General features: G+C 45.5%; 1 protein-coding gene across 1 annotated transcript in view; it reads left to right on the forward strand.

Moving 5' to 3' along the window:
* The window catches only part of LOC117512873 (solute carrier family 26 member 9-like), a 64,746-nt gene that overhangs the window by 10,423 nt on the left and 32,545 nt on the right, over positions 1 to 21,778 (forward strand). The window contains exons 4-11 of the mRNA XM_034173112.1: positions 1,519 to 1,629; positions 1,756 to 1,931; positions 2,033 to 2,197; positions 2,279 to 2,431; positions 2,542 to 2,624; positions 2,735 to 2,882; positions 2,967 to 3,080; positions 10,779 to 10,856. Of these exons, the coding sequence (XP_034029003.1) occupies positions 1,519 to 1,629; positions 1,756 to 1,931; positions 2,033 to 2,197; positions 2,279 to 2,431; positions 2,542 to 2,624; positions 2,735 to 2,882; positions 2,967 to 3,080; positions 10,779 to 10,856 (1,028 nt within the window). The remainder of the gene's footprint in view (positions 1 to 1,518; positions 1,630 to 1,755; positions 1,932 to 2,032; positions 2,198 to 2,278; positions 2,432 to 2,541; positions 2,625 to 2,734; positions 2,883 to 2,966; positions 3,081 to 10,778; positions 10,857 to 21,778) is intronic.

A 21,778-nucleotide genomic window follows, 5' to 3' on the forward strand; every position in this document is an offset into this window, starting at 1 on the left:
CGGCTGCTCGGGATATGCCGGAGGGGAACTAACGGCAGCTAAGCTACCTTGGTCCGCACCGACTACAGGGGCCTGGCTAGCTGTAGGATTTTCCAAGGTGCGGAGCCGAGTCTCCAATTCGCCCAGCCTGGCCTCCAAAGCTACAAATAAGCTACACTTATTACAAGTACCATTACTGCTAAAGGAGGCCGAGGAATAACTAAACATTTCACACCCAGAGCAGAAAAGTGCGGGAGAGACAGGAGAAGCCACCATGCTAAACCGGCTAAGAGCTAGTAGCTGCGCTAAGCTAGCGGATTCCTAAAAACACACAAAGTGAATAATGTGTAAATAATTTAGAGGTGATTCAGCAGAGGGAGTGCTTTAGTTAAGGCACGTGAAGATTACACTGTGAAACAAATCGTTATCTAGTTAACTAGATCAATCTAACTTTGCAGATTAAACAGCTAACAGATACAGCAAAACACCGCTGTGCTCTGGAACAGGAAGTGATACAATACCGCAGTGACAGCCAACCACCAGTAGAGGCAGCAGATGGTGGCAGAAGACATTAAAAACAGTACACATTTCACTCATGGTACCAACATAACAATTTACTCACTCACTCATAGTAAGAGCAACATAACACACATCTAAAAACTAAAGGAATTGAACTACGAAAACACAATGAAGCAATAACACTAACAACACTGTTAAACTAACATGAACCACTCTCCAATGCTGTATAAGGTTTTCAAATGTCGCTCAAATTGATCTGACTATACTTTGATTGTCCATTCATGCGGCATTCAGCCTCATTTGTGCTCTAGTGTGATGGGGAGGTGTCTAGATATTAAGCCAGGATTCGACATGCTCGGACAATTCAAACAACCCCTTGAACGCTCTCTGAATGCTTCAAATTGTGTACGGATTGCCATACGAATATTACGACTGCAGTCAGATTGTGGTAAGACTGCACCTCGACTGCCGTTCAACTGTTTTTCAACACGAGCACAACACAAGTGTACAGTGCGTGTGATCTGCCCGCACGAATTTGCTGAAGGCTGTACGAATTTGCCCAAGTGTGGCTCAAATCCTCATTCATAAGGCATTCATGCTCTCGTATACACAGCTGCCAGAATATCTGTCCCTCCAGAATGTGTCTCAAATTTTGGCTTTTTTTTCCCATTCCCTGATTCTGCTCGATTCCTGCTCATTCCTACTAAGTATGACTGGACCCTGAGATTGGCCTACAGTTCGGGATGTCTCTTTCAACTGTGTTTCAATATGCGTTTACACATGCTAATGTTGCACACTTTTTCTTTCATCTCAAAACAAAGTCTGGTATTATTAGTGGTGTTCTCCACATGAGGTCGTTCTCAGAAAACATTAATTTCTCTAACCTCTTCCTCTCCTGGCTCTCCAGAACACCCCATCTAATTTATACTTGTCAGACAGAGGCTTGTTTGTTGAGATGTTTCTCCATATTTTATGGTGATGTAGTTCATATTTATTAACAAAAATTTCCTTTCTTTGCAGGAATGGCATCTGCTCTTTTGGGAGAACTTCCACCTGTCAACGGTCTCTATTCCTCTTTCTTCCCCTTGTTCCCTTATTTGTTCTTGGGCACTAGTCACCTGATGGTTTTAGGTAAATCAAGGTTCATCTTTGCCAATTTCTGTGATGACAGTAATAAGTTTGCAAAACTCCACACCGCAGATAGGCTGCAGTCTGCTTTCTTTGCAATATTGCAATGAATCTATTTCCTATCTTCAGGTACACTAGCCTTGTTTAGCGTGATGGTCGGCTCGGTGTGTCTTCAGTTGGCCCCAGAGTCTGACTTCAGTTATTTTAATACCACTCTGAATGCTACAATAGTGGACACAGACAGGATGTATGAGGCCCGTATGAGAATATCTGGAACCCTGATGTGCCTCACAGGAGTCATTCAGGTAAAAGCCCCACAACATCCTCATAAATTATAACCAAACTTCAGCAAGCAGCTTGTCTTAATGTGTAAGTGACTCAGCAAGAACATTTCATGGCTTTACAGCTCGGCCTCAGTCTTACACAGTTTGGGTTCATCGCCATCTATCTGTCAGACTCCTTAATCAGGGGCTTCTTGACTGCTGTCGGAATCAAGATATTCATTGGGATGTTGAAGTTCATTTTTGGTCTTAAGGTGCCGCCTTTTAAAGATCCAGCAGCTGATGTCTTTGTAAGTCACTCAGAGTTACACCTACGATTCTTTGCTTGTAAATCAAACTTATTTAATTAAATTTTCATCCATTTCTGGCAGACATTAATTCATATTTTAACATCCATTCTTGAGACCAATGTAGCCTCCCTACTGTTTGCTGTGGTCACTATTGTTGTGCTGGTTCCAGTGAAGTTGCTGAGTGAACGCTACCGCCATAAGTTGCCATTTCCAATTCCTGTCCACATCATTATTGTAAGTACTTCAGTTATTTCTTTCAGTACACAAAAGTACATTTTCATTTCTGTCTGATTTGATCTAGAACTGGTGGAGGAGGTTAATCACTTTCATTTTGTCCTGCAAAGGTGATCGTGGCCACAGCTATTTCAGGTTCTCTCAATCTTCCAGAGATTTACCATATGGATGTAGTGGGAGAAGTCCCTTTGGGGTAAAGCACACACATGAATGAAATCTGAGTTCATCATTAGTTCAGTTCTTAAAATGTAACATAAACCTGTCAAATATTTCTGTCTTTGAGGTCACTAACTTATTTCTCAGGATTCAAGCACCTGTGTTGCCACAAGTGAGTATGTGGAGCGACATGTTGGGTCCTGCCTTCTCGTTAGCAATATTGGGGTACGTCAGTGTCTACACTTCAGGCAGGATGCTGTCAGCCCTGCATGGCTATGATGTGGATCCCAACCAGGTAAAAAGGAAACAAAGAACAGAGCTCTTTTGAGTTTTAAAATAGTCAACATTTTGAAATTAAATTCTGTGTATCCCTTTATAGGAAATGTTGGCTCTTGGCTGCAGCAATTTCTTTGGGTCCTTCTTCCAGAGCCAAGCAGTTAGTTGTGTCTTGTCTGTCACTTTGGCGATAGACAGTGGCGGGGGAACATCACAGGTGAGTGTTGCTGTCTCACTGTAAGCATTCAGAACTGTTTTTTAGGCCGAGGTATAAGTGTCAAAGACTGTAAGCCTTCATTCAAACTCAACAAATCTTCTTGAACACTTTTTGCTTTCAGCACCTTTATTAAATTTTCTGGCACTTATTCCTGTGTTGCACCAGTTATTTTTCTTTTTTCAACAAATCCTCTGTTTGTCTTTAACTGTACTGAAGCGCCAGTGGGAGCGCTCTTTCATCAAATGCAAAAAAAATGGAAAACAATGGGACACATTGTACAGTACATCAGTGCAAAGTGTGAAGATTGTGCTGTTAATTACAACCACATTTACACCAGACAGTGTAAAATCACAAAGTGTTCTTTCACCTTTCTGCAGGTGTTGAACTCCAACCATGAATGAGAGGGAAATAAAAAAAAAAAGAAGAAATGTCTTAATGTCCAGTATAATTATTGACAGTGGTGGGCACAAATCCACAAACACACAGTGTAACTCCTTTTGGCCTTCTCTAGACATCTCCAACAGTGTTCTCAGAGCAAACATTGCATTGTAGTGTGCTTTCTTTGTATGAAACCATATTGCTGCTCACAGATATTCACCTCTGCTAATAAGTAAAGCTAACTGTTTTGTTAGCGGATTAGCTTTTCAGCTAACTTCAACAACCATCAACGGACCAATTAGCTTGCACTAAATTTTGTTCCTGTAATATTTTCATAGTTAGGGCCCTGTCCCACTAGCGTTTAGGAGGATTTGCACATGAAATGAGGAGACAAAAGCTGAGCGTCCGCAACAAAGGTGGGCGGAAATGACAAATGTCCCGGGGTGGATCACGTAGTGCACAGCGAATACATGAGGAAGAAAAGTGGATATAACAGGGAATAGAAGTGAAGGCAACCGCGGAGGCGCCCCCATGAGAGGCATAGCAGCCGTGATGCACTCGCCTCATCCGTGCCCACTCTGTCTGCATGTGCAACATTCCAGTTGTGACCGTAATGTGAACGTGCTGGGCACGCGTTATATCTGTTTTGCACGCCGTCCCGGTCCGCCGCCAAGCCACACCAACCCGTCGGTTGCGGATATCAGCGGATGACAGCGGATATGCGGCGCGTTGGTTGTGCATGTCCTGCAAATGTCTTCAGTATGTGTTCAGGAAGTGATGCAGATCTCATCCACATCACGATTTTTGAGTCGCTCAAAAATCCTGGCTGCGGACATGCGTGCCTCTGCGGATGATCACGGACGTGTTCGGATGTCGGCCGACTCATACAGGAATGTTACACGGATATTGCGGTTGTTTGGCAGATGTGGGCCACTTTTGTGCGCATTCCATCTGCAAATCCTCCTAAACGCCAGTGGGACAGGGCCCTTAGTTACTCTGATAAACATTTGTGAACCCTAAAAATCATACACGTTGGTTCCTGTCTGCTACGTATTTTGCAGCAGTCAGACAGCTGAGAGGAGCTGAGCTCAACTATACCCCAACAGAAGGGAGCTGGATGCCAGTCTGCTCCAAAAAAAAAAAGTCATTTCCATTTGCAGCATACAGCAGTCCAGCCATGAGGCTGACGTCCTGAAAAGGAAAGCATGTTTCACTTGTGGTTTTGATTTATAAATCAGATAAATCCAGATAGAATAACTAAATGGTAATTGGTAAATGGACTGCTTCTATATAGTGCTTTTCCATCTGCATCAGATGCTCAAAGGGTTTTACACATCAATGCCTCACATTCACCCCGATGTCAGGCTGCTGCCATGCAAAGCGCCCACTACACACCGTGAGCAAGTAGGTGATTAAGGACCTTGCCCAAGGGTCCTTACTGATTTTCAAGTCAGGCTGGGATTTGAACCGAGGATCCTCTGGTCTCAAGCCCAACACTTTAACCACTCGCCCATCACCTCCCCTCATTACTACATTAATGTCAAATCTGACATTTTACAAAGTGAAAATATAACACATATATTTTAATTTTAAAGAAGTTGATGTCTAGTAACTTCCTACTCTTGAATTCTGATAAGACTGAAATGATGACATCTGCATCAATTTCAACAGCTGGTGCTTAATTTTGGTTCGTGTGTTGTGCATCATACGGACAAAGTGCGGAATCTTGGGGTACTTTTTGATCCTACGTTGTCCTTTGGCCCTCACATTAGAGACATTACGAGGACTGCCTTCTTCTGCGAAACATAGTGAGGATTAGTCCCATCCTGTCTATGGCTGATGCTGAGACTCTGATACATGCATTTATTTCTTTCAGATTGGATTATTGTAATGCTTTATTTTTTGGTCTACCACAGTCTAGCTTTCAGGGTCTTCAATTAGTGCAGAATGCTGCTGCCAGACTTTTGACACAAAGTGGAAGGTTTGACCACATTACACCCATTCTGGCGTCCCTTCATTGTGAAGCAGCAGGACCTTCGTGGCCGGGATGACGGAGGGGATCGAACCCACGCAGCTCGCACAAAAGACCGTTCCTCTACCAGGTCAGCCAAAGGGGAACTCCCCGTTAGCCAAGCTAGCGGGAACGTCTTTTCAATTGGGACCCGGCACTTTCATCCCGCTACACATCTCCCCACCATTTTTGACTTCGTCCAGAAGTCACAGGTGCATGTTAGCATACTCTCTGATCCACATCCTGTTCGTGACGCCAGATTGAAGCAGCAGGACCTTTGTGGCCGGTACAACGGTGGGGATCGAACCCACACGGCTCGCACAAAAGACCGTTCCTCTACCAGGTCAGCCAAAGGGGAACTCCCCGTTAGCCAAGCTAGCGGGAACATCTTTTCAATTGGGACCCGGTACTTTCATCCCGCTACAATTGGCTTCCGGTTTCTGCCAGATCGGATTTTAAAGTCTTGTTGTTGGTTTATAAAATTGTTCACGGATTGGCACCTTCCTACCTGGCGGACTTGGTTAAGCCCTACATACCTGCGCGGCCCTTGCGTTCACAGGGTGCGGAGCTTCTGTGTGTTCCGGCGGTGAACAAAAAGTCTGTGGGGTATACAGCCTTCTCCTACCTTGTTCCGACTCTTTGGAACGATCAACCTGCAGTTATTAGGCAGTCTGACACAGTGGAGACTTTTAAATCAAGACTGAAGACCCACTTTTTTTAGACTGTCTTATCATTAATCTAATTTGTTTTATGTTTGCCTTGTAATTTCTTTTTATTCTAAGAGGTCTGTTAGAAAAGTATCAGACCTTGTTATTTTTTTCAAAAACCTGATGGATTTGAATCACGTGTGCTTGCATGAGCCAACCTTGAACCTTCGTGCGCATGCGTGATTTTTTCACGCCTGTCAGTTGCGTCATTTGCTTGTAAGCAGTGTGAGGATGGGTGTAGTCTCTCGTCATTTTTTTCTTTCCAAGGAAATGGCGGAACGACTGGAGCAGCGCGACTGCATCAAATTTTGCCAGAAACTGGGCGACAGCCAGGTGGAAACCATTCAGATTATTTAGACAGCTTTCGGTGACAATGCTATGTGCATCACACAGATTAAGGAGCGGTACAACTGGTTTAAAGACATCCACACAACGGTGGAGACCGTGCCGCGCTCCGGGCAGCCATCAACAAGCTGAAATGACCGGATCATTTCCAAAGTGAACGCTGTGGTAATGTGGGACCATCATGTGACTATCCGAGAAATTGTGGAAGAGGTGGACATCAGCACTTTTTCGGCACATTCCACTGTGACAGAAGATTTGGCCATGAAAAGAGTTGCAGCAAAATTCATGCCGATGGCTTGGGCACAAAGCTGATGGTGCAGCAAAAGCACCACTGTGTTGAAGGTTCAAGGTTCAAAGGTTCAAAAGGTTTATTGTCATATGTACAGTAAGAAACGTATTTCCCTGTGCAATGAAATTCTCTTCTTTGCTGCTCTCACCGGGTGTCTATAATAATAGTCAAAATAGGCATTAAAAAAAAAAAAAAGCATTAAAAGCATTAAAAGCATTAAGCATTAAAAGTAAAGTAACAGTAACAGTAAGGTGCAGTAACAGTGTGAAGTGACCCCAGGGGGTCTGCTCAGTCCTTAGCAGCATTCAGCAGTCTGATGGCAGTGGGGTAGAAAGAGTTTTTGAAGCGGGTGGTTTTGCATTTCACACTCCTGAACCTCCGTCCTGAAGGCAGCAGTGTGAACAGTCCGTATTGGGGATGTGTAGGGTCTTTTATGATGGCGGCAGCTCTATTGTGGACTCTCCGATGGTAGATGCTCTGCAGAGATGGTAGTGGCGTCCTTGTGATCTTTGATGCGGTCTTCACTACTTTCTGCAGGCGTTTGCGGTCATTCACCGTTGAGCTGCCATACCACGCAGTAATCGAGGTGGTGAGAATGGACTCAATGACGCAACTGTAGAAGTTGCTGAGAATCTTGGGTGACATGCCAAATTTCCTCAGCCTCCTCAGGAAGTACAGCCGCTGCTGAGCCTTCTTTACCACCTGTGTGGTGTTAAGTGTCCAAGTGAGGTCACTACTGATGTGGACCCCCAGATATTTAAAGCTGCTCACTCTCTCCACCTCGCGACCTTGGATAGACAGTGGCTGATGAGGTTCCCTCTCCCTCCTCATGTCCACTATCATTTCCTTGGTTTTATCTGTGTTCAGGGTGAGGTTGTTGACTCCACACCATGTCACCAGGCCTTCCACCTCCCTCCTGTAAGCTGCTTCGTCTCCGCCGGTGATGCGTCCAATCACAGCAGTGTCGTCAGCAAACTTTATGATGGTGTTGTCGGGGTGAGAGGCGGCACAGTCATAGGTGAAGAGGGTGTAGAGAATAGGGCTGAGGACGCAGCCCTGCGGGGTACCGATGTTGGTGGTGATGCTGGCTGAGGTCCTATTCCCAATCTTGACAGACTGTGGTCTGCCAGTCAGAAAGTCCAGAAGCCAGTCACAGAGGGTGGGGTGGAGTCCAAGGGCAGACAATTTGTAGGTGAGTTTGTGAGGGATGACCGTGTTGAAAGCAGAGCTGTAGTCAATGAAAAGTACTCTGATGTAAGAGTCTTTATTTTCCAGGTGGGAGAGGGAGGTGTGCAGGGCGGCGGCAATGGCATCCGAAGTTGACCTGTTGTGCCTGTAAGCGTACTGCAGGGGGTCTGTGATGTCCGGTATGCAGCCCTGAATGTATGACAGTACCACTCTCTCAAAACACTTCATAATGATTGGAGTGAGTGCCACTGGCCTGTAGTCATTCAGGCAAGATGGGGGGTTCTTCTTGGGGAGGGGGATGATGGTGGTGGTCTTGTAGCAGGTGGGAACAGTGCATTGACTGAGGGAAAGGTTGAAGATGGAGGTAAGAACGTCAGTCAGGTCGTTGGCACACGCTCTGAGGGCACGACCAGGTATGTTATCCGGGCCAACAGCTTTCCAGAGCCGAATACTCCTCAGTGCTCTGTGTACCTGGGCTGGTGTGATAACGAGAGGGGAGGAGGGAGGTTGGGCAGCCGAAGTGTGTGTATGATCTATGGATGTGGTACAGGTGGAGGTGGGGCTCTCAAAGCATGAGTAGAACACATTGAGGTCTTCCAGGAGGCTGTCTGAAGAGCTGATGGTGGTGGTCCTGGAGCCGGTTCTGAAGTCTGAGATGTGGTTCAGACCTTGCCACATCCTCCTGGGGTCAGCATTGGAGTAGAAGTTCTCTGTCTTCTCTCTATGCTGCCTCTTGGCCGCTCTTATGGCCTTCTTCAGTCTATATTGTGCGGCTTTGCGCTCAGCCTCGTTGCCAGATTTAAATGCAGCAGTGCGAGCACGCAGTAAGCGCAGTACCTCGGTATTAATCCAGGGCTTCTGGTTGGGGAACTTCTTGACTTGTATGGTGGGTATGATGTTCTCAACACAGGTGCTGATATACCCAGATACATACTCAGCATATTCTACTACGCTAACAGAAGAATCCTCCTGGATGGCCGCGGTTCTAAACACATCCCAGTCTGTTTTAGCAAAACAGTCCTGCAGAGTGCTCTCAACCTCTGGTGACCATAGCTGCACCTGTCTGGTGACAGGATTCGATTGTTTAAGTCTCTGTCTGTAAGCTGGGTACAGGAACAAAGAGATGTGGTCAGAGCTGCCAAATGAGGGGCGTGGTGCTGCCCTCAGAGCGCCACGGATATTACTGTATGCGTGGTCCAATATATTTTAACCCCTGGTGGGAATGTCCACATGCTGGTAGTATTTGGGGAGTACAGTCTTTAGGTTGCCCTTGTTAAAATCTCCGACGATTATGCAAACGGCGTCTGGGTGAGCGGTCTCTGTCACGCTGATGACGTCATGCAGTTTACTGAGTGCTGTTGTGTAGTTAACGCCCGGGTGGATGTAAACAGCGGCTAAAAATACACTGGTAAACTCCCTCGGTAGATAAAAGGGGCGACATTCCAGTAATAGAAACTCCAGATCAGGTGAGCAGTATTTCTGCACAGTTCGAGCATTTCTACACCAAGAGTTATTTATATAAACACACACACCTCCTCCTGCACTCTTACCGGAATCCGCTGTCCTGTCCCCTCGGAACAATGAATGTGTTTCCAGCTGAACGGCAGAGTCCGGGACGGTCTCTGTGAGCCACGTCTTGGTGAAAATCAAAGCACAACACTGTCTAGTCTCTCTCTGTGCTGTAATCCTCGCCCGCAACTCGTCCAGTTTGTTTTCCAGCGACCGTACGTTAGCCAGCAGCAGGCTGGGGAGCGGTCATGTTGTGACATGCCCAGCTCTTGCACCATTCAGAAGAGTCAGACTGCTTTCGGTGGCTTTTCAGTTGTGTGACTATCCGAGAAACTGTGAACGAGCTGGGCATCCCATTAATTATAATGTACAGGTGAGGGGTCGTGGTTCTGGTAGCAGCCGTCTTGCCAATTCTCCGGCACATAAACCAATAAGCACCAGCCCTCCCACAATAAAACCAAATATGAATAAATCTTTGATGTCCTCCACAGAGATTGGTACCATGCACGCAACACGCCACTTCTCCCAGGCATCGAGAACATAGCCCGCCGGGTACGTTCCATCTGGGCACGCAGGATCCCCCAGCCCTGATTTCCTTGTTGAAAAAATGGTGTCAATAGCATTCAGAAACCAGCTGATCAATTCCATGGTTAATCCAAACACAGTTTGAAGAATTTACACTCCGGTGAAGTAGGGACTTTGAAGGTTGGAGCAGAGATACAGGAGAGAGGAGGAGATATGACCACCCTCGCAAGAGTCCCAAGTTCAACAGACAAATGTTGATCGAAAAATACAAATATTTGATTTGAAAACCAAATTAAAGCCATAGTAAAGCCATATTACATTTGGAGAAAAAACAGCCCAGATTGACTGTGTGTACTGGAGTAAAACATGAGGTGGACTGTATCTGAACACAGGTGGAGTGACCTTCCGACAGCTAACAGGTAGCACCTGAGGTTATGCATTTTTATGGCTAAAAATAGCTCTGAATCTGTGTGAATTTTTCAGACGCTGTCTGGTTAATTTTATTTTTATCAACGACATCAGGACTTTCAGAAGTTAGAGTTGAAAGTCATGATTAATAATCTGGTATATAATTTTTTTAAAGATAGGGTTGGTTGGTGTGAGATATGCCTTTCAAGGGGTAATACCAGTGAGGTGTAAATTCAGTTGAAATTAACACCAAACCTAAACAGTCAATATTGAAATGTCTTAACACTGGAAATTTAACACAAACAAACTGCAAACAACTCTGCTGCATTCTTTTATAGATTGCTAACCTGTCCATGATGCTGATCGTCCTGGTTACTTTGCTTTTCTTGGGAGTCTACCTGAAACCACTACCAAAAGTAGGTGAAAATACTGTTGTGAATTTTATTTGAGTATATTTTGGACAGTGAGATAATTTTTACAAGCTTGCTTCTGTAAAACACAACACACCACAACAAAGTCAAAATTAAACAACCAAGCTGTGTCTGAAGTGTAGACTTTCAACTTTAATTATTTTGTTCTACTTACAGGCTTCTGTAGCTGTAGTTGAAGAAACTGTGTGATGTGCAACTTTTGGCTGTTGCATCACCAGTTACACATTCTAACAATAGCACAATGCTAAAATAACCTTGGCCATATGAACATAAAAATAGTAAAAAGAATCTGACCTATTGACCTCTTAGAGTATTCCTGGGGCTAGAGCTCCTGACATTACCTCCCACCTCAGGGTGCTGATGCTGCAGAAGGGTAGACAGACTAAGAAACATGGTATGAGATACAGTCACATAGTAATTCATGTCGGCACCAATAATGTCAGGAGTCAGAAAAGAAGTCACAAAATGGATACAGAGAGCGGTGTTTTGCTGTATCTGTTAGCTGTTTAATCTGCGCAGTTAGATTGATCTAGTTATCTAGATTACGATTTGTTTCCCAGTGTAATCTTTACGTGCCTTAACTAAAGCACTCCTTCTGCTGAATCACCTCTAAATTATTTACACATTATTCACTTTGCGTGTTTTTAGGAATCCGCTAGCTTAGCGTAGCTACTAGCTCTTAGCCGATTTTGCATGGCGGCTTCTCCTGTCTCTCCCGCACTTTTCTGCTCTGGGTGTGAAATGTTTAGTTATTCCTCGGCCTCCTTTAGCAGTAACAGTACTTGTAATAAGTGTAGCTTATTCGTAGCTTTGGAGGCCAGGCTGGGCGAATTGGAGACTCGGCTCCGCACCGTGGAAAATTCTACAGCTAGCCAGGCCCCTGTAGTCAGTGCGGACCAAGGCAGCTTAGCCGCCGTTAGTTCCCTTCCAGCAGATCCCGAGCAGCCGGGAAAGCAGGCCGACTGGGTGACTGTGAGGAGGAAGCGTAGCCCTAAACAGAAGCCCCGTGTACACCGCCAACCCGTTCACATCTCTAACCGTTTTTCCCCACTCGACGACACACCCGCCGAGGATCAAACTCTGGTTATTGGCGACTCTGTTTTGAGAAATGTGAAGTTAGCGACACCAGCAACCATAGTCAATTGTCTTCCGGGGGCCAGAGCAGGCGACACTGAAGGAAATTTGAAACTGCTGGCTAAGGCTAAGCGTAAATTTGGTAAGATTGTAATTCACGTCGGCAGTAATGACACCCGGTTACGCCAATCGGAGGTCACTAAAATTAACATTAAATCGGTGTGTAACTTTGCAAAAACAATGTCGGACTCTGTAGTTTTCTCTGGGCTCCTCCCCAATCATGACATGTTTAGCCGCATGTTCTCCTTGAATTGCTGGCTGTCTGAGTGGTGTCCAAAAATGAGGTGGGCTTCATAGATAATTGGCAAAGCTTCTGGGGAAAACCTGGTCTTGTTAGGAGAGACGGCATCCATCCCACTTTGGATGGAGCAGCTCTCATTTCTAGAAATCTGGCCAATTTTCTTAATTCCTCCAAACCGTGACTATCCAGGGTTGGGACCAGGAAGCAGAGTTGTAGTCTTACACACCTCTCTGCAGCTTCTCTCCCCCTGCCATCCCCTCATTACCCCATCCCTGTAGAGACGGTGCCTGCTCCCAGACTACTAATAACCAGCAAAAATCTATTTAAGCATAAAAATTCAAAAAGAAAAAATAATATAGCACCTTCAACTGCACCACAGACTAAAACAGTTAAATGTGGTCTATTAAACATTAGGTCTCTCTCTTCTAAGTCCCTGTTGGTAAATGATATAATAATTGATCAACATATTGATTTATTCTGCCTTACAGAAACCTGGTTACAGCAGGATGAATATGTTAGTTTAAATGAGTCAACACCCCCGAGTTACACTAACTGTCAGAATGCTCGTAGCATGGGCCGGGGCGGAGGATTAGCAGCAATCTTCCATTCCAGCTTATTAATTAATCAAAAACCCAGACAGAGCTTTAATTCATTTGAAAGCTTGACTCTTAGTCTTGTCCATCCAAATTGGAAGTCCCAAAAAACCAGTTTTATTTGTTATTATCTATCGTCCACCTGGTCGTTACTGTGAGTTTCTCTGTGAATTTTCAGACCTTTTGTCTGACTTAGTGCTTAGCTCAGATAAGATAATTATAGTGGGCGATTTTAACATCCACACAGATGCTGAGAATGACAGCCTCAACACTGCATTTAATCTATTATTAGACACTATTGGCTTTGCTCAAAAAGTAAATGAGTCCACCCACCACTTTAATCATATCTTAGATCTTGTTCTGACTTATGGTATGGAAATAGAGACTTAACAGTATTCCCTGAAAACTCCCTTCTGTCTGATCATTTCTTAATAACATTTACATTTACTCTGATGGACTACCCAGCAGTGGGGAATAAGTTTCATTACACTAGAAGTCTTTCAGAAAGCGCTGTAACTAGGTTTAAGGATATGATTCCTTCTTTATGTTCTCTAATGCCATATACCAACACAGTGCAGAGTAGCTACCTAAACTCTGTAAGTGAGATAGACCCAGCCATGACCCATCTTCGATGCTCTTACAATACATGACCCCATCCATCCTCCCTTCAATACGGTGCAGTCGTCCTGTCCCCTGTGCAGAAGCGCACCCCCAGAGTATGATGTTTTCACCCCCATGCTTCACGGTTGGGATGGTTTTCTTGGGGTTGTTCTCATCCTCTAAACATGGTAAGTGGAGTTGTTTACAAAAAGCTCTATTGTGGTCTCATCTGACCACATGACCTTCTCCCATGCCTCCTCTAGATCATCCAGATGGTCACTGGTGAACTTCAAATGGGCCTGGACATGTGCTGGCTTGAGCAGGGGGACCTTGCTGCCCTGCAGGATTTTAAACCATGACAGCATCATGTGTTACTAATGTAATCTTTGTGACTGTGGCTCCACCTCTCTTCAGGTCATTGACCAGGTCATCCTGTGTAGTTCTGACCTTTCTCAGAATCATCCTTACCCCACAAAGTGAGATCTTGCATGGAATCCCAGACCGAGGGAGATTGACAGTCATGTTGTGTTTCTTACACTTTCTAATAAATAATCATAACAGTTGTTGTCTTCTACCAAGCTACTTGCCTGTTGTCCTGTAGTCCATCCCAGCCTTGTGCAGGTCTACAGTTTTGTCCCTGGTGTCCTTAGACAGCTCTTTGGTCTTGGCTATGGTGTGTGAAGAGGTGTATTTTATACAGGTAACAAGTTCAAACAGGTGCAGTTAATACAGGTAAAGAGTGCAGAATAAGAGGGCTTCTTAAAGAAAAATGAACAGGTTTGTGTGAGCCAGAATTCTTGCTGGTTGGTAGGTGTTCAAATACTTATTTGCAGCAGTAACATACAAATATATTATTAAAAAATCATACATTGTGACTTCAGAATTTTCCTTTTTAGATTATGTCTCTCACAGTGGACATGCACCTAAGATGAAAATTTCAGACCCCTCCATGATTTCTAAGTGGGAGAACTTGCAAGACCGCAGGGTGTTCAAATACTTATTTTCCTCACTGTATGTTACTCTGGAACCACCCCTAAATCCAAACATTCCAACTGTCAACCCCTCTGAGGTCCTTAGTCTGGGTCTCATTAACATCAAATCACTATCCTCAAAATCATTGTTGATTAATGATCTAATTATGCATCATAACTTAGATATGATTGGGTTATGTGAAACCTTGCTCAAACCTACAGTTGTCCTTCCCTGAAATGAGGTCTGCCCACTGGCATACATATTTAGCCACATCCCTCATGATGTGAATCAAGGTGGGGGTGTTGCTTTTATTTCTAAATCTAGGTTTACCTTTTTAGCTGTTTAGAGTCACAAATATAATTCATCTGAGCATCTGATTTTCCACTCTGCCCACGATGCTACATATTGCCAGGGTCAGAAAAATGGAAATCAGTCGTGTTATTTTGTCACTGTATATAGACCCCCCCGGCCCATACTCTGAATTATTCAATGACTTTGGTGCATTCATCTCTAACCTGTCAGTGCAGACAACATTTTGATTACTGGTGACTTTAACATTCATATAAATAAGTCTTCCTATCCCTTCTGCAAATCATTTGTGGAAATTGTGGATGCATTATAATTACAGCAGTACATTCAGGACTTGACACACATTAGTGGAAATACCCTGGATTTGTTTCTTGCACGTAGTATTGCTGTCATGAATACTGATATCACGCCTCTTGCATTGGTGGTCTCTAACCACTCACTTATTAGGTTTACAATTTCAATCAGGTCATTGAACACATGCTCGCTAGCCCAATTGCATTAATTACTTTGTGAGCAAGATGGTGCCTGTGTGTTTGGCATGCCGTCAGCCCTGTCTATACCGCTCATTGGGTTTTTTGCTGTTTGCAGTTGTTTCATTGCTTTGTGTGTTTTGCTGGGACATCTCTGCCTTGGCTGTGTATAATCGTCAGTCTCTCTTGAACATTAATGCTCTTTGTGAGCCGCTGCTGTCGTCTGGGTCTGGGCTGGGAGGACCCCGCCCTGCTCTGCCACCTGTGTTCATGGAGGTCCCGCTGCACCTGCTCCGTTTTCCTTGTGCTCCTCTTCAGAGGAGGTGCTTTAGAAGGCGCGGAAAGCGGAGTGGTGCATCGGTGAAATTGAAGTCCTACCTGGCAGCCTTTACTAGAGGGTCTGATCTTCGCCTCCTCTGGGATGGACGATATTCTGGGGCATGGGAGCACGAGCTGCGCATGAGAGGCTGCTGGATTTGTCCTATCGTAACTGGACTGTCCTGTCTGATGACCGGACTGGCTCCGCCAAATCTGTGCCCATTTTGCCGCAGCTTCCTGTTGCTGCCTCTCACCGGGCTGTGGAGATTTTACACCGGTGCTGTCTACTGCGGGCTCGCAGATGCGATGTTTCACCTGAGCTCCTTCGGCCACTGAAACACGCTACGTCACTGGCTGCATCACTTCATTAAAACTTGATGATCCCAACGAGATCCTTTGCTTGGGTCTGATTAACATCAGATCATTGTCTCTGAAGTCATTGCTGGTTAATGATTTAATTGTGGATCATCATCTGGATATGCTTGGATTATGTGAGACCTGGTTTAAATCCACAGCTCTCCTTCCTCTGAATGAGGCCTGCCCACTGGCGTACACTTTTAGTGACATTTCATGTGACGTGAGGAAAGGCGGGGGTGTTGCTTTTAATTATAATCCAGGTTTACTTTATTGACTGTTGCGGTCATAAATATAACTCATTTGAACATCTGATTCTCCGTTATGCCCATGATGCTAAGTATTGTCAGGGTCATAAAAATGGAAATCAGCTATGTTATATTGTCACTGTCTATAGGCCTCCTGGCCCATACTCTGATTTTTAGATGAATTTGGTGCATTAATCTCTAGTCTGTCAATTACCACAGACAACATCTTGATTATTGGTGATTTTAACATTCATATAAATAAGCCCTCAAATCCCTTTGGTAAATCATTTATGGAAATCGTGGATGCATTGTGATTTCAGCAGTTCATTTATTATTCAACGCATATCAGTGGTAATACTCTGGATTTGGTTCTCGCGCGTGGCCTCGCTGTCACAAATATCGACATCCTGCCTCTCTGACCACTCCCTTATTAGGTTTACAATTACACTCTACCTTGCCTATTATTGCGACGATGTATTAAACCTTCAACTTGGACTGAACACGAAGCTCGACTGCCGGAGATCTTAACTTCAAGCTCGATTTATTTTCAGTCAGTGGACAGTCTCGCAGATAGCTTCAATTTAGTGCTAAAAACCACACTTGATAAGAATGCGCGTCCTCTATTAAGGCCATGCCTTCCAAAGGCACAGACACCTTGGTTCAGTGCTTACTTGTATGACCTTAGGCAGAAGGCTAGAGGGTTGGATCTGAAATGGCGTAGTTCTAAACTAGAGGTGTTCCACTTTGTGTGGCGTGAAGCTATTTTAGATTATAAGCATGCTTTTAATGGCTATGAAGCAGTACCTATTACTCTGAATTGATCAACAAGAACAAGCATAACTCAAAGTTTTTGTTTGATACGGTGGCATTTCTTATTCGTGGACAGCCACCTGTTGGTCGTTCTCCCTTTTCAGCACAGGACTTTCTGGACTATTTCTTTTATTTCTTTTTTATTTATTTTATTCCTTTTAGTTTTTATGTTTTAAATTTTTTATTGTGTTTTGATCTTAATTAATTTTATGTTGCTTTTTAATGATGTTTGTGAAGAGCCTTGAGGCGACTAGTCATGATTTGGTGCTATATAAATTAATAAATTTAATTTAAATTTGATTTAATTACCACATGTATGGATGTATGATCTGATGATATTTTCTTTTGATTCTCCTTCCCTTATGTACAGTCAATCCATTACATGTGTACTTGTATCAGTTGCTTGGCAATAGGCTTGTGAAAACGTCCTGTTCAATAGAACATAAGAAATTTCCTGAAGTTATTTTTCCCATACCTAAATCCTCAAGTCTGCCAAGGGAAAAGGCAATCTGAGGCATATCCAAGTAAGTCATGCATGAACTCTTGTACTGCAGATGACGCAGATCGAGAGACAAATGTCTGACCAATGACCAGAATTTAAAGGGGTATAAATGTTGTGGGCTGGGGTGTTTGGCTGGCTTGGGTTTTGTTTTCTGTTTCTCCCACCAGGTGGTATGCATTCAGGACTGAGTGGCTGAGCATTAGGACCTCACCCTGAACACCTGAGGCTTGTTTTCACAGGCAGGTCATCAGGACTCACAGCTGTGGTGTATTTTGTCTTAATCAGAGATTGCTGCATTTAAACCTTGAATGCACAGTGTGTGATTGCCAGAGACTCGACCTTGTGAGCAGACGTGTGAGATCGACGTCAGGAGAACAATCTCACCATCACGGACGCAGAGACCGCTCCAGGTTTGATGCCACAGTCTGTGAAGGAGGATTGGGTGAGGTCTCACGCTCTTCAGCACACTTCCTGAGGTAATTCGGTTTTTGGTGACTTTTATGAAGTAATGACAGTGGATTTGGTGTCCCTCACACCTTGTGTTAGTGAGCTGTCACGTTATGCTAATTGTCTAATCAGCTTCTGCTGCAGTGGAGATTTGAACTGAGTTGTTCCGTGCCTGCAGGGTAAGAAGCTGATGTATAGATTTAAGCCAGGAAGTGTTTGCTGATTGCGTGCACCTTTGAGTTGTGTCTCTCTGTGTGGAGTTGGACTCACCTCATGTTTTCTTTCTTCACAGACTTGGTTTGTCGCGGCCACCTGGGGGGTGTCGGCGGGGTCCCTGGGTCCGAACTGCTGTGGCTCCGGACCGTTTGCGCTGTTGAGAGCGCGCCGTGTTTCCACCTCACCAGACCGCGGACTTTTTAGTTGTTTAGCACTGCACACACTGTTATGTTTATTAAATTCTGTTATCTTTTGAACCGTGCTCTGCTTATTTTATGCTGGGTCCTTTCAAACGCTGGATCGGTGCTCCGACCGCGTCCGAAACATAACAGTAGTCTCTGGCCATTTAACAATGGACCAGCGGAAGCAGAGACGGTATTTTTGCCGGGAAGGCTGCAGCAGATGTTGGAGTTGATCCGGGATCAGTTGCGGGTGCTCTGCGCCCGGGTTGTGCGCGTTGGTGCGCGCATGGCGGAGTTTACAGCTTGGGTCGCGTCGCACCCCGCTGTTACGGCTGTAGCCCCGTCTCCTCCTGTGCAGCTGGCTCCGACGCCTGTTGTAGCAGCCCCGGTGGTATTTAGTTTGCACTTTAAGCTGTTTGGTATAACCTGCTGTTATTTACAGCAGTGTGAATGGGTTTTTACTCTGTTACGACAGGGATTTTCTTATTTGGCACTTTGGGTCCCTCTGTTGGTGACAGAGTCACATTACCGTTCAGGTTCAAAGGATGGAAAACAATGTTTTTCCATTCTTTGCACTTGACGACGTAGGCCAATGTTAGTTTTTTTTTATTGGTCTATTATCTGTTTCTTGTTTTAGTATGAGGTGTTTTTATCAGGGGTTAATTTGTTGTTTTTGTGGGTTTTAAAGCACTGTCTGTGGTCTGGTGGAGTTGAAATGCAGGCTGTCTGGAGCATAGTTTGACCCAGGTGACTTTATGTTTGTCTGTTGGTCTTTCTTTTTTATTTCTTTTGGTTTCACCTCCCAGGGTTTGATGGGACGGTCCTCTGGGGGGTGATGGGGGGGTAATTGGGTTGTTTTTTCTTTTTTCTTTTTTTTTTGTTTTTGTTGTTCCCTCTCTTCTCCTCTGGCTCCAGCCGTGTGAGCCATACGTTGTCGGCGTTGCTGGAGTGGTGCAGTTTGGTTATGCTGGGCGTTTCCCAGGTAACCTCTGCACCAGGGGGGGGGGTTTGGGTTTTTTTTTTTTTACTTCCCTGTCTTCTCCTCTGGCCCCAGCCGTGTGAGCCGTAGGTTGTCGGCGTTGCTGGGGTGGTGCAGTTTGGTTGTGCTGGGCGTTTCCCAGGTAACCTCTGCACCCGGGGGGGGGGGGGTTCGGGGTGTTTTTTTTTGTTGATTCCCTGTTCCACCTCCGGCTTCAGCGCGTCTTTGAGCCGTACACCATCGGCGTAGCTGAGGTTTGGGGCAGTGGAATATACCCGCAGCTGGTGGCTGGTTTAAAAGTCGGAGGGGTGGCGCCGTCTTGTGCTGTATGCCATTACCGCTGTTCCACTCCTCCCGGTTGACTTTTGGGGTATAGTCGTGGTTGGTGACACTGGACGTACTTCCAGTTTCCACTGCGCTGAGGGGGTGGGGTTGGGGTTGTTTTGTTTGTAAGTTTTTGTTTTTTTTTTCCCCCAGTTTCCACCCTCAGGGTGTGACTGTGGTGTCCTCTGGGGGGGAAAGGGCTGTGGGTCCATCTAGCCGTAGACGGCCGGGGCTGGGTCTGTTAGTCATGAGGGGGGGCGTCTCCTGGGGTTTGATGGAACGGTCCTCTGGGAGGCGCTGGGAGTCCCCGTGGGTGACTTTGGATCCCAGAGGGACCTCGGCTGTGGTTATTACTCCTGGAGCTGGCGGGATGTCCTCTGGGGGGTGTTGGTCCCTACATGTCGTCCGGGGGCGGGGGGATGTTAGCGTTTTTTTTTTTTTTTTTTTTGCAAGCTTAAGTTTGGGTTGTGTTTTTTCTTTTCTCCTCTTCCCGGGGTTTGATGGGATGGTCCTCTGGGGAGGGGGGGTTGGTATGGTTGTTTGTGTTTGTCTTTTTTTTTGTCTTATGACTAAGCAGACTTTAACACATAGTCGGAAGAAGGCTGAGTGCACAGGTTCAAGAACTCCTGGCCAAAATTATGCAAAGTGAACAACTAAAGTAAGAGTCGACAGGAATGAACGCAAAGATGCAGTCAGAGGTGGAGACTCTAACTGGTTTGCTAAATGAAACAGAGGGCAAGACCATTAAAGTCAACAAAGGATATCTCTGCACTGGAGTGTCAGCTGCGAAGCAGTCTACTGCAGACAAGCTCAGGGTGAGAAAGGATGAGCTCCAGGATGAGAGTGATGGTCTCGGCACAGAGTTCCCTGTTGACAGAGAAGAGGCGGCTGGAAGCGTGCGTTATCCAGCTGAGGGAAGAGCTGGAGAGGCTCAACATTGAGATGATCAATGACTGCATGGTGGAGCAGCTGATGATGGAGCTGTCGTCAGAGCACAGTAACGCACAGCTCCTGGAGACGGGCCTTTCCCAGCTGGATCGTCAGCACAAGGAGCCGAAACTGAAGCTGCAGGAGGTGTTTTTTGTTCCCAGCCAACATTCCAGCCATGGTCCCTGGAGGGGGCTTTGTTTTTTCTGGCCCAGGTCCATGTGGTTGCCGGGAGGCTTCCCGTGAGGGTGGGGTACTGTTGTGGGCTGGGGTGTTTGGCTGGCTTGGGTTTTGTTTTCTGTTTCTCCCACCAGGTGGTATGCATTCAGGACTGAGTGGCTGAGCATTAGGACCTCACCCTGAACACCTGAGGCTTATTTTCACATGCAGGTCATCAGGACTCACAGCTGTGGTGTATTTTGTCTTAATCAGAGATTGCTGCATTTAAACCTTGAATGCACAGTGTGTGATTGCCAGAGACTCGATCTTGTGAGCAGACGTGTGAGATCGACGTCAGGAGAACAATCTCACCATCACGGACGCAGAGACCGCTCCAGGTCTGACGCCACAGTCTGTGAAGGAGGATTGGGTGAGGTCTCACGCTCTTCAGCACACTTCCTGAGGTAATTCGGTTTTTGGTGACTTTTATGAAGTAATGACAGTGGATTTGGTGTCCCTCACACCTTGTGTTAGTGAGCTGTCACGTTATGCTAATTGTCTAATCAGCTTCTGCTGCAGTGGAGATTTGAACTGAGTTGTTCCGTGCCTGCAGGGTAAGAAGCTGATGTATAGATTTAAGCCAGGAAGTGTTTGCTGATTGCGTGCATCTTTGAGTTGTGTCTCTCTGTGTGGAGTTGGACTCACCTCATGTTTTCTTTCTTCACAGACTTGGTTTGTCGCGGCCACCTGGGGGGTGTCAGCAGGGTCCCTGGGTCCGAACTGCTGTGGCTCTGGACCGTTTGCGCTGTTGAGAGCGCGCCGTGTTTCCACCTCACCAGATCGCGGACTTTTTAGTTGTTTAGCACTGCACACACTGTTATGTTTATTAAATTCTGTTATCTTTTGAACCGTGCTCTGCTTATTTTATGCTGGGTCCTTTCAAACGCTGGGTCGGTGCTCCGACCGCGTCCGAAACATAACAATAAAATCAATATAAGAGGAGTCCCCAAAATTCTGCTAACTGTTATACAAAGCAGAGATGTTGGTTTATCCACTCCTGCAAATTTTGTGAAAAAAGGGCTGATGGCATGGGCCACCAGGTGGCGCTAAACGTCCGCAAAA

Source organism: Thalassophryne amazonica, chromosome 6 (genome assembly GCF_902500255.1).
Source record: "Thalassophryne amazonica chromosome 6, fThaAma1.1, whole genome shotgun sequence".
Classification (NCBI taxonomy): Eukaryota; Metazoa; Chordata; class Actinopteri; order Batrachoidiformes; family Batrachoididae; genus Thalassophryne; species Thalassophryne amazonica.